Source organism: Dendropsophus ebraccatus, chromosome 3, assembly GCF_027789765.1.
Source record: "Dendropsophus ebraccatus isolate aDenEbr1 chromosome 3, aDenEbr1.pat, whole genome shotgun sequence".
Classification (NCBI taxonomy): domain Eukaryota; kingdom Metazoa; phylum Chordata; class Amphibia; order Anura; family Hylidae; genus Dendropsophus; species Dendropsophus ebraccatus.
In genome coordinates this window covers 101,703,137-101,715,790 of record NC_091456.1, presented here as the reverse complement: position 1 = coordinate 101,715,790, position 12,654 = coordinate 101,703,137, and the positions used below count along the sequence as shown (strand labels likewise).

Genomic DNA, 12,654 nt, shown 5'->3' with positions numbered 1-12,654 from the left:
GGATGCAGTGAAGAAAGTAGAAAATGGTTACCATAAGCTTATTTTTTTACCTACCTTTTTTTCTCAACAGGCCTCGCTTGCTCAAGTTGGGCGCTTATTTGTAATGTTACAGGAAGCTTCCTTAAAGCCAAATCTGGGTTCTTATGCAGCCGCATTGGAGGCTATGGCTCGTACGGAATCGAACACAAAAACCATTAAGAGGTACAAAATAATAAAGTCTTGGACGAGATGGCCAAAAAATAAAATCTCAATTATTTCCAAATTATGGATGATTCTCAATTTTTTATTTTCTTTGCTAAATCCCCCATGTATAACAAGCTGCTCCTCACCGTGTGGTCTGTAGGGGGAAAAAAACATTTTTTAAAAGCTTTATCAGACCTCTATTTATTACATTTAAAGAGGATGTACCAACATGTACATCCTCTTTAAGCTGAACCCACGGATCGAACGGCGACGTCACAGGGAAGCCGGTGCCGCGGTCCGTTTTTCGGACCGCTGCCCGTTTCCCGTGCACGGCGCCGTTCTATGCACCGGAACCGGCTGGTGCTCAAGCACTGGAGGTAGGCCAGCCCGCCCCCAATGGGAGGGAATTCCCTCCCCTGTATGACGCGGCTCCATTCATTCTAACAGAGCCGCATCATACAGGGGAGGGAATTCCCTCCCACTGGGGGCGGCCAGGCCTACCTCCAGTGCTTGAGCACCGGCCGGTTCCAGTGCATAGAGCGGCGCCATGCACGGGAACCGGGCCGCGGCCTAAAAAATGGACCACGGCATCGGCTTCCCAGTGACGCTGCTGTTCAATCCGTGGGTTCAGCTTAAAGAGCATGTACCTGGTGGTACATCCTCTTTAAGTGGGAAAGAATTGGGATGAAACTGTACAATATGTGAGAGTTCAGTGGGTGGGTACACATGACCTTTTTTTGTTCCAATGAGGGAAAGAAAGCCAACTGTATTCACCAGGATCCCCTACCTATCTGTGGACAGCTAATTGCTGAAAAAAGGGCCATTATGTAAATACCTACGACTCTGGCCTGCCTTCGGTTGATCATAACACAGGAACTTCTGGGACCATTTAAAAAAAACATCAGAGCTTTTTACATTCATCACTCAATGACAAGTTAAAAACTGGGGCATTTGGAAGGAGTTTGTTGAGTAAGTTATTTTTTTTTTCCCTCCTCCTTTGTGTCAGAAGGTAAGGTCTGCTGTTTTCCTGTTACCATAATGCAGGTCACCATTTCACAGTCAGGGTATGTTCATACTGAGAAATAGGAGAGTATTCAGCAAGATATTTTAGAGAAAAGTTTTTTCTGCTTGAAATTCCTCACCTATTCAGCCCTGGCAGAAGTAGAATGTAAGCCCCCTTGACTTGAATAGGATTTCTCTAGCAGAATCCGCCCAAAGAAATGACATGCCAATTCTTTGGGCAGGTTCACACTACGGAATCCACGCGGATAAATCCTGGCAGATTCCGTCACTATTACCTGCTCGCGGCCGTGCACCTCTCCGCCCGTGCCATAGACACCATTCTATGGCCGGGCAGATTCTGCATTCCGCCAAAAAAACTGAGATGTCTATTCTTTTGGTGGAATGCAGTATCGGCAGAATTTCCGAGCAGAATTTTCTGCCACTGCTCTGCTTTCTGCCCAAAGGCCGGGTACAGGCGACGGAATCAGCTGGAACTTATCTGCGTAGATTCCTTAGTCTAGGGCTGGGCGATATTGGCCTAAATCAATATCGCGGTTTATCGCACATGTAGCCGCGGTAACGATAATTCAACGATAATTATGACACGCCCCCTTTAGCAAACCACACCCACTTGCCATGCCAAACTGGCGATATTTTGATTAGAAAAAGTAAAAAAGAACTGAACAGCAACCCATGGTTAGTCTATTATCATTATTACTATTTGTCATTATTAGGGGTCTCGGCAGAGACCTGGATGTGTATATACAGGTATACAGCCTCTACAGGATGTGTATACACAGGGGGTCATATAGGAATACATGTGTATAACTATATGGGGGGTGGATAGGTGTATATGACTATATGGGGGGATGGATTGGGGTGCATTACTATACAGGAGGTACATAGGGATAGAAGTGTATGACTATATGGGGGTGAATCGGGGTGTATTACTATACAGGAGGTACATAGGGATGGGGGTACAGAACTATACATGGGAGTACATAGGGATAGAAGTGTATTACTATATGGGGGTGGATCGGGGTGTATGACTACAGGGGGCACATAGGGATAGGGGTGTATGACTATACAGGGGGCACATAGGGGGAGGGGCAGATATGAGTGTATGACTATACAGGGGGCACATAGGGATAGGGGTGTATGACTATACAGGGGGTGGGGCAGATAGGGGTGTATGATTATACAGGGGTGTATGACTATACAGGGGGCGGGGCAGATAGGGGTGTATGACTATACAGGGGTGTATGACTATACAGGAGAGGGTGGACAGGGGTGTATGACTATACGGGGGGATAGGGGTGTATGACTATACGGGGGGATAGGGGTGTATGACTATACGGGGGAATAGGGGTGTATGACTATACGGGGGGATAGGGGTGTATGACTATACGGGCGGATAGAGGTGTATGACTATACGGGGGGATAGGGGTGTATGACTATACGGGTGGATAGAGGTGTATGACTATACGGGTGGATAGAGGTGTATGACTATACGGGAGGGATAGGGGTGTATGACTATACAGGGGGGGGGTAGGGGTGTATGACTATACAGGGACGGCGGACAGGGGTGTATGACTATACCAGGGGGGGGCAAGATAGGGGTGTGTTACTATACAGGGGTGTATGACTATACGGGGGGGACAGGGGTGTATGACTATACAGGGGGCACATAGGGGTAGGGGCGGATAGGGGTGTAAACTATACAGGGGTGTATGACTATACAGGGGGGGCGGACAGGGGTGTATGACTATACAGGGGGGGGGGAGAGACAGTGGTGTATGACTATACAGGGGCGGGGGAAGACAGGGGTGTATGACTGTATGGGGAGGAGGACAGGGGTGTATGACTATACGGGGGGGGACAGGGGTGTATGACTATACGGGGGGCACATAGGGATAGGGGTGTATGACTATACGGGGGGACAGGGGTGTATGACTGTATGGGGAGGAGGACAGGGGTGTATGACTATACGGGGGGGGGACAGGGGTGTATGACTATACAGGGGGGACAGGGGTGTATGACTATACGGGGGGACAGGGGTGTATGACTGTATGGGGAGGAGGACAGGGGTGTATGACTATACGGGGGGGGGGACAGGGGTGTATGACTATATGGGGGGGGACAGGGGTGTATGACTATATGGGGGGGACAGGGGTGTATGACTATACGGGGGGGGGACAGGGGTGTATGACTATACGGGGGGCACATAGGGATAGGGGTGTATGACTATACGGGGGAGACAGGGGTGTATGACTGTATGGGGAGGAGGACAGGGGTGTATGACTTTAGGGGGGGGGAGGCAGGGGTCTATGACTGGGGCGGACAGCGGTTTATGACTGTAACGGTGGGGGGGGGGGGGGCCCGACAGCGGTGTATGACTGTACGGGGGGGGGGGGGGGGCGAACAGCGGTGTATGACTGTACGGGGGGGGCGTACATGGGTGTATGACTGTAGTCCCCTCAGTAACAGTACAGGACTGTAACATAGGAGGAATGGATGTGCTGCAGCAGGCAGGATACCACACACAGCAATAACTTATCCAGCCCGCTGCAGCCCATTATTCCTCCTATCCTGTACTGTTACTGAGGGGATGAGATGACAGGTCAGCTGCTCCCAAGTGCTGCTCCTCCACCTTCAGCTCTGACATAGCTGCCTCCCTGCACACACAGGACAACGTCGGCAGCGCTCACCGGCTGGGTGTGGGGGGGGAGGCGCTCGGACAGGACTGGTCCGGGAGGGGGGACCAGCACAGTCCCGTCCGAGCGCCCCCCCACCCACCCGGCCGGCGAGCGCTGCACACGTTGTCCTGTGTGTGCAGGGACGCGGCCGTGTCAGAGCTGGAGGAGCAGCAGCACGTGAGGGCGGCTGTCCTGTACTCTCCTCAGTGAGCAGGGACGCCGGACCGGACAGGTGGTGGGCGCATGGACGGTGCGGCAGGACAGGGCCTCAGAGAGGGCGGACAGGTGCGCGCACGGGGGGGCGGGGGGAAGGTCGCTTGGACCAGACGGGGGCGGTGCGGGCGATACCGGCGTCCCTGCACATGACGTGCAGCGCTCGTGCCGGGCCGCTTGTGTGTGTGTGTGTGTGTGTGTGTGCGCGTGGGGCTCTGACAGGACGGGCGCGGGGACATAAAAATACAAAAATACCGCAATTACCGTCCTGGCTAAGTTGAAGTCGGTTAACCGACGCCAGTGACGGTATCGGTATTTTTGCGGTATACCGCCCAGCCCTACCTTAGTCTGAACCCAGCCTTTGGGCAGAAAGCAGAGCAGCGGCAGAAAATTCTGCTCGGAAATTCTGCAGTGTGAACAGCAGAATGGAAATCCCATTAAACACAATGGGACATTGCTCTGTTCATATTTTACGGGAGGAATTTCAAGCTGGAATAAGAGCGGATTCCTCTTCAATTCCTCTCCTAATATTTCACCTATTCCTCAGTGTTAACCCACCCTGACATGTCAATTCTTCAGGCGGAAAGCGGATCTGCAGCAGAAAATTTTACAGTATGAACAACAGAACGGAAATCCCATTGAACAATGGGACATTGCTCTGCTCATATTTTACAGGAGGAATTTCAAGCTAAAATAAGAGCGAATTCCTCTTTAATTCTTCGCCTATTTCTCACCTATTCCTCAGTTTGAACATACCCTTAGAGCTAAGCTGTTTAACAGCATCCACAGTGGAGTTAAAGGAGAAGTCTGACGATTTGAAAAAATTGACAGCCAAGGGGGAACATAATTAAAGTGTCACTGTCGTAAATTATTTTTTTTTTGCAGAAATCAATAGTCCAGGCGATTTTAAGAAACTTTGTAATTGGGTTTATTATCCGAAAAATGCATTTTTATCATGAAAAAGCAGTTTGAAGCTCTTCCCCCCTGTCTTCATTGTTCTCCTATGGAGAGAGCTAAAGAAAAGACCAAAACAGGACAACAAAGAGTTAATCTACAAAGAGTCACTGTCGTATTTTTTTTTTTTTTGCAGAAATCAATAGTCCAGGCGATTTTAAGAAACTTTGTAATTGGGTTTATTAGCCAAATCTGCCATTATCTGCATGTAAAAAGCCTTTTCCCAGGTCCCCCCCTCCTTCGTCTTTTTCATCCACTCTGAAAAATCTGAAAATTGTGACTTGTTGCAGGAGTCGTACCCTGTCTGTTCTAGGGAGAGGGGAGGGGGGAGGAGGAAGGAGGGAGTTAGCCGGCAGCAGAAAGCAGATAACAGAGGATTACAGGCACGGAGCTGGGTGACAGCTGTAATCTGAGCTCAGACAGGTCAGTGGTGACTGTCACAGGAGATATCCCGTGAGGGATTTGTAGATTAACTCTTTGTTGTCCTGTCTTGGTCTTTTCTTTAGCTCTCTCCATAGGAGAACAATGATAACAGGGGGGAGAGCTTCAAACTGCTTTTTCATGATAAAAATGCATTTTTCGGATAATAAACCCAATTACAAAGTTTCTTAAAATCGCCTGGACTATTGAGTTCTGCAAAAAAAATTCACGACAGTGACACTTTAACAATCGTTACCTCTCTGTGCCTCTCCAGCACTGGCATGCCGTTACAGCATCTCTTGCTGCTTGAATGTCACAACCTGTTTGATGGACTGCCCACTCAACCAGTCAGTTACTGGGGTGCAACGCCACTCCAGTCACTGATTGGCTGAGTGTGCGATCCATGCCAAGTCGGGTATTTTCCCCTTCCGGCAGGGGTTCTGTAGCCTGTGACTCCGGATGCTTCTGGGGCATGGTAAAGTAGTGGTTTATTATGTTCCCCCCTGCATCTAAAGGCGGTCAATAGCTGAAAGCAGCTATAGATATGAATTTTATTTTATTTTCTAGATTTTGGGAAAAGCTGAATTGTGTTTTAAATTTTCCCTAATGTCAAACACATTTTAAAGGTGCTTAAATCAGATGGAAGAAGATGGGATGTCTGCTGATGAGCTCTTTCGGGGCCTGCCATATGTTGAGGATGAGAGGGACATGGTTCTGAAAGCCATTCAACAAGTCAGACCAGACTACATGCCTCCTCCTAGAGTCAAGATTGTATGCAGCTCCCCATTGGTCCAGAATTTCTACAGTAAAGTAAGAAAAGGTGGAAACCTTCAAGGAAGAAAATCAGAAATATATTAGAATGTTATATAGACTGAATCTACCTGTTCTTTTCTCCATTAGGAACCACCACCTTCTTACCCCAAAATGGGGTTTTCAGTATCTAATTTGCAGGAAAGATTTGAAGAGCAACTGGAAACTGAGAGCTGTGAAACAGTGACTATAAACTCTGTGGAAGCTGTGAAACCAGTGCTTGAGGAGAGAACCAAGGCGGTAAGATTAGTTAACCTGCTGCTGACACATACACTAAATAAACCTGCTATATTCAGAAGGTGATACTGATGACTTGTCAATAACCCTGATGGTTAGTTAAAGGGGTTGTCCAGCGAAAATATTTTTCTTTCAAATCAAATGTCAGAGAGCTGTATAGATTTGTAATTTACTTCATGGAAGACAGAGAAAGTGGCACTGTGCTCAATGGCTCTTCAAGGGTCTGGAGGATAAAGATAGACAATACAATAAATACAATAATGAATAGTTATAAAGATGCAGTTTCTTATTATACTGTTCTGTGCTTAATAAAGGAGTTACAAGGAGTCAGTAATGGTGAACCTGCAGCCCTCCAGCTGTTGCAAAACTACAAATCCCAGCGTGCCCAGACAGCGAAAGCTTTATCTGTTCAGGCATGATGGATATTGCAGTTTTGCAACAGCTGGGGGGGGGCTCTGGTTGCTCATCAATGGACTAAGTGGACAACTAAATCAAAGGATAGATCGCAGGAACTGTTTACCTCACTTTAAACATACAAAAGAGAAAAGATCATTTTAAGTCAGTGTTTAACCCCTTAAGGACAGAGCCCAAAATGACCTTAAGGACCGGAGCAAATTTCAGGAATATGACCTGTATCACTTTATCCATTAATAACTTCGGGATGCTTTTACCTATCCGGCTGATTCTGACATTGTTTTTTCGTGACATGTTATACTTTATATTTCTGGAAAAATTGAGTCGATACTTACACCCTATCTTTATGAAAAAACCCAAAATAACGTGAAAAATTGCATTTTTCTAACTTTGAAATGTTGTGCTTATACAGAAAATGGTTATGCCACATAAATTATATATTAAATAGCATTAGCAATATGTCTACTTTATGTTGGCGGCATTTATTAAACTTTTGTTCAACTGTTTAAGACAATAGAAAGCTTCAAAGTTTAGCAGCATTTTTTAAAATTTTCATAAGAATTTCAAAATCTGATTTTTCAAGGGACCAGTTCATGTTTGAAGTGTATTTGAGGGGGCTGTATATTATGAAGCCCCACAAAGCACCCCATTTCAGAAACTGCACCCCCCAAACTGTTCAAAATCAATTCCAGAAAGTTTTTTAATCCTTTAGGTGAGTCACAGAAATAAAAGCTAAGAGTGTGAGAAAATTGAAAATTTCAATTTTCTTTGTAGAAATTATATTGTGATCCAATATGTCTCATAATAGAAAACCTATTTCCAGAGAAATGCACCCCAATCTTTATTGCCCCGTTTCTGCAGTTTATAAAAATATACGATATGTGGCCCTAATGCGCTATTTGATGCAACCACAAGCCTCAGATATAAGGGAGCGCCTAGTGAATTTTGAAGCCTCCTTACATTTGGCCAATTTTCAAAGTACCACTTCTGGTTGGCAGAGGCTCTGGGGTGCCAAAACCTAACAAACACCCCTAAAGGGACACCATTTAGGAAACTACACCCCTTATGGAATCTAACAAGGGGTATAGTGAGCACATGGACCCCACTGGTGACAGACACAATGTGCCGTGAAATTGAAAAAATTTTTTTTTTTACACTAAAACTTGGTCTAGCCTTAAATTTTTCAGGTTCACAAGGGGTTAAAAGGAAAAAAACCCATACAACTTGTAGAGAAATTTCCCCCGAGTACAAAAATACCCCACATGGGGACATAATATATCATGCGGGCGCAGGACAGGCCTCCAAAAGAAAGGAGCACCATTTGGCCAGAATGAAGGACAGAGGCCATGTTGGGTTTACAGAGCCATCGTACTGTCATAACAGTGGAAACACCCCACAAGTAACCCCATTATGGAAACTACACCCCTCAAGGAATGTAACAAGGGGTATAGTGGGCATATGGACCCCACTGGTGACAGACACAGATGTGGAACAATGTGCCGTGAAAATGAAAAATTTTATTTTTTACACTAAAACGTTGGTGTAACTTGAAATTTTTCATGTTCACAAGGGGTTAAAAGAAAAAATAAACCACTTATCATGTACAGCAATTTCCCCCGATTACAGGAATACCCCACATGTGGACACAAAGTGCAAAGGCGGCGCATGGAAAGCCTCCAAAGGGAAGGAGCGCAATTTGGATTTTGAAAGCTGGATTTGACCAGAATGGAGGACTAAGGCCATGTCTGGTTCGCAGAGCCCCCGTGCTGCCAAAACATTGTAAACCCCCCACAAGTGACCCCATTATGGAAACTACACCCCTTAAGGAATCTAACAAGGGGTATAGTGTGCATATGGACACCACTGGTGACAGGCACAATGTGCCGTGAAAATGAAAAATTTAATTTTTTACACTAAAATGTGGGCATAACTTTGAATATTTCCATGTTCACAAGGGGTTAAAAGAAAAAATAAATCACTAATGTAGAGCAATTTCACCCGATTATAGGAATACCCCACATGTGGACACAAAGTGCAAAGCCGGCGCATGGAAAGCCTCCAAAGGGAAGGAGCGCAATTTGGATTTTGGAAGCTGGGATCCAGTGTCAGTGCATCCCTATGAGAATACATACATGCAGCAGGATTGACATCCCACTGTGTGTATGTAAGTTAACCCCCCGACGGCCGGAGCATACATCACCTCCTCCCCGCTCTGGCTTGTTTTGGGAACCCCGGTGTCTGCCACTGATTGGCTGAGCCAGAAGTCCTGCCGAGGAGGAGGAGGTGATATATGCTCCGGCCGCCGGGGGGTTAATTTACATACACGCAGCGGGATGTCAATCCCACTGCGTCTATGTATTCTCATAGGGATGCACTCCGCTGCGGATCGTGTGTGTGTGTGAAGGTACCCTTAGAGGGGTGTGTAGGTGTTATGCTTTTACACGTGAAAGTGTTAGTGTGCGTGTTTTATGCACTGTTTTTACATTTCATTTGTGTGAGTTATTAACTTTTTTTTTCTTTTGGGGTACACCGAGGGAAAAAGAAAAGAAAATTTACTCTAAAAAAAAACAAAAACAGAAGAGGGCAGAGGCAGGGGACACTATTCACCACCGATCCAGGGGTGAGGGTGGCAGGAAAAAGGAAAGGGTGGCAGGAGAGGGTAAGAGGAGACGAGAGAGGGTAAGAGAAGAGAGGGTGGCAGCGGAGAGGGGAGAGGGTGGTTGACAGCAGAGCGGTTGGGTAGTAGGAGAGTGGCGGCAGGATGGAGGGGAGAGGGTAAGAGAAGAGAGGGTGGCAGTGGAGAGGGTGGCAGGACAGGCGGTGGCAGCAGGGAGGGTGAGTGTCAGTCAGGAGAGGGAGGGTGGCAATCAGGAGAGGGTGGGTGGCAATCAGGAGAGGGTGGGTGGCAGCAGGGACGGTGGGTGGCAATAAGGAGACGGTGGGTGGCAGCAGGGTGGGTGCCATCAGCAGGGAGGGTGGCAGCAGGGAGGGAAGGTGGGAGGTAGTCAGCAGGGAGGGAGGGTGGAAGGGTGTCAGCAGGGTGGGAGGGAGGGTGTCAGCAGGGTGGGAGGGAGGGTGTCAGCAGGGTGGGAGGGAGGGTGTCAGCAGGGTGGGTGGCAGCAGGGAGGGAGGGAGGGTGTCAGCAGGGTGGGAGGGAGGGAGGTTGTCAGCAGGGAGGGAGGGTGTCAGCAGGGAGGGAGGGTGGGAGGTTGTCAGCAGGGAGGGAGGGTGGAAGGGTGTCAGCAGGGTAGGAGGGAGGGAGGGAGGGTGTCAGCAGGGAGGGAGGGAGGTTGTCGGGAGGGAGGGAGGTTGTCAGCAGGGAGGGAGGGTGGGAGGTTGTCAGCAGGGTGGGAGGGTGTCAGCAGGGAGGGAGGGTGTCAGCCGGGAGGGTGGGAGGGAGGGTGTCAGCAGGGAGGGTGGGAGGGAGGGTGTCAGCAGGGAGGGTGGGAGGGAGGTTGTCAGCAGGGAGGGAGGGTGGGAGGTTGTCAGCAGGGTGGGAGGGAGGGAGGTTGTCAGCAGGGTGGGAGGGAGAGAGGTTGTCAGCAGGGAGGGTGGGAGAGAGGTTGTCAGCAGGGTGGGAGGGTGTCAGGGTGGCAAAGGGGGCCTGGGGGAGGAGGAGACACAACACAGGGAGATCAGCTAGCAGCAGGGAACTGCTAGCTGATCTCCCTGCATTGCAGACGGAGATCGGCGGCGGAGGAGGAGGAGGCAGCACGGGGGAGGAGGCACCCGGCGCCCGGCACACACCAGGTACGCACCGGGCGCCGGGCTCACTGCACGCTGCTCCCATCATCTCCTTCTCAGCTCGCCGATTCCGGCAAGCAGAGAAGGAGATGATAGCCCGTGAATGGCCGGCTGGTGGTTACCGGCCAATCATGGGCGATCTGGGGGCCGGATCCACGGGCAGGTGATGCCCGGGCACGGCTGTGATTGGTGCTGTCTCGGACAGCACCAATTACAGCTTAGTGCCGGGGTCCGGTCCCGGAAACCAGGGAAATTGCTGTGATTGGCCGATGAGAAGTCATCGGCCAATCACAGCGATGGTCGTCACGGGGGGCAGGGAAACTGCCCCCTACGTGACAAAGGAAGATGGCTGCTGTAAGAATCAGCAGCCATCTTTACCGGAGCGCCGCGCGATTTAGCGCGGCGCCCGGTTAAAGGGCCCGCGTACCGGTACGTCATGGGTCCTTAAGTGACAGTGATCCATGACGTGCCGGTACGTCATGGGTCCTTAAGAGGTTAACCCTTTAAGGACATGGCCCATTTTCGTTTTTACGTTTTCGGTTTTTCCTCCTTGTGTTTAAAAGGTCATAGCACTTGCATTTTTCCACCTAGAAACCCACATGACCCCTTATTTTTTGCGTCACTAATTGTACTTTGCAATTACAGGCTGAATTTTTGCATAAAGTACACTGCGAAACCAGAAAAAAATTCGAAGTGTGGTGAAATTGAAAAAAAAAACGCATTTCTTTTATTTGGGGGAAATGTGTTTTTACGCCATTCACCCTGGGGTAAAACTGACTTGTTATGCATGTTCCTCAAGTCGTAACGATTAAAACGATATATAACATGTATAACTTATATTGTATCTGATGGCCTGTAAAAAATTCAAACCGTTGTTAACCAATATACGTTCCTTAAAATCGCTCCATTCCCAGGCTTATAGCGCTTTTATCCTTTGGTCTATGGGGCTGTGCGAGGTGTCATTTTTTTGCGCCATGATTTGATCTTTCTATCGGTACCTTGATTGCCCATATACGTCTTTTTGATCGCTTTTTATTACATTTTTTCTGGATTTGATGCGACCAAAAATGCGCAATTTTGCACTTTGGGATTTTTTTTGCGCTGACGCCGTTTACCGTACGAGATCAGGAATGTGATTAATTAATAGTTCGGGCGATTACGCACGCGGCGATAGCAAACATGTTATTATTTATTTATTTGTTTACTTTTATTTAAAACCTGGGAAAAGGGGGGTGATTCAGACTTTTATTAGGGGAGGGGGCTTTTTACTATTAACAACACTTTTTTTTTTTACACATATACTAGAAGCCCCCCTGGGGGACTTCTAGTATATACACTGTGATCTCTCATTGAGATCTCTGCAGCATAGATATGCTGCAGAGATCCATGAGATCGGCACTCGTTTGCTTTCGGCTGCTGCAGCCGAAAACGAACGAGTGCCGAGCCGAGGACGGCGCCATCTTGGACGCGTCCCCGGACGGCATCAGTAACGGAGATCGCTCCTCCGGGACAAGGTCCCGGAGGAGCGATCTCCCCCACTAGACACCAGGGAAACGTTGCCTCCGGTAATCGGAGGCAGCTGTCAACTTTGACAGCTGCCTCCGATTAGCTAATTAGCGGGCACGGCGATCAGACCGTGCCCGCTAATAGCGGCGGTCCCGGGCTACACGCGACACCCGGGATCGTGGCACTTCAAAGCGGGGCCGCCGCGCGGCCCCGCTTTGAAGTGCAAGTGAGGACATAGGACGTACCGGTACGTCCTATGTCCTTAAGAGGTTAAAGTGTAACTGTCATGTTTTTTTTTTTATTGCAGAAATCAGTAGTATAAGCCATTTTAAGAAACTCTGTAATAGGTTTCATCAGCCAAAAAAGCCTCCTTCTGTACGCAAGAAGCAATCTCCCAGCCTCCCCCCTGACTTCTTATCTGTGCATTATCAGGCAAACACGTCTTCATTACAGAGAAGCCAGTGAAGACGGGTTC

The 12,654-nt window shown here is 48.5% G+C and overlaps 1 protein-coding gene across 1 annotated transcript in view; it reads left to right on the top strand.

Moving 5' to 3' along the window:
* The window catches only part of POLRMT (RNA polymerase mitochondrial), a 64,225-nt gene that overhangs the window by 10,710 nt on the left and 40,861 nt on the right, over positions 1 to 12,654 (top strand). The window contains exons 4-6 of the mRNA XM_069962378.1: positions 71 to 201; positions 6,095 to 6,278; positions 6,369 to 6,518. Of these exons, the coding sequence (XP_069818479.1) occupies positions 71 to 201; positions 6,095 to 6,278; positions 6,369 to 6,518 (465 nt within the window). The remainder of the gene's footprint in view (positions 1 to 70; positions 202 to 6,094; positions 6,279 to 6,368; positions 6,519 to 12,654) is intronic.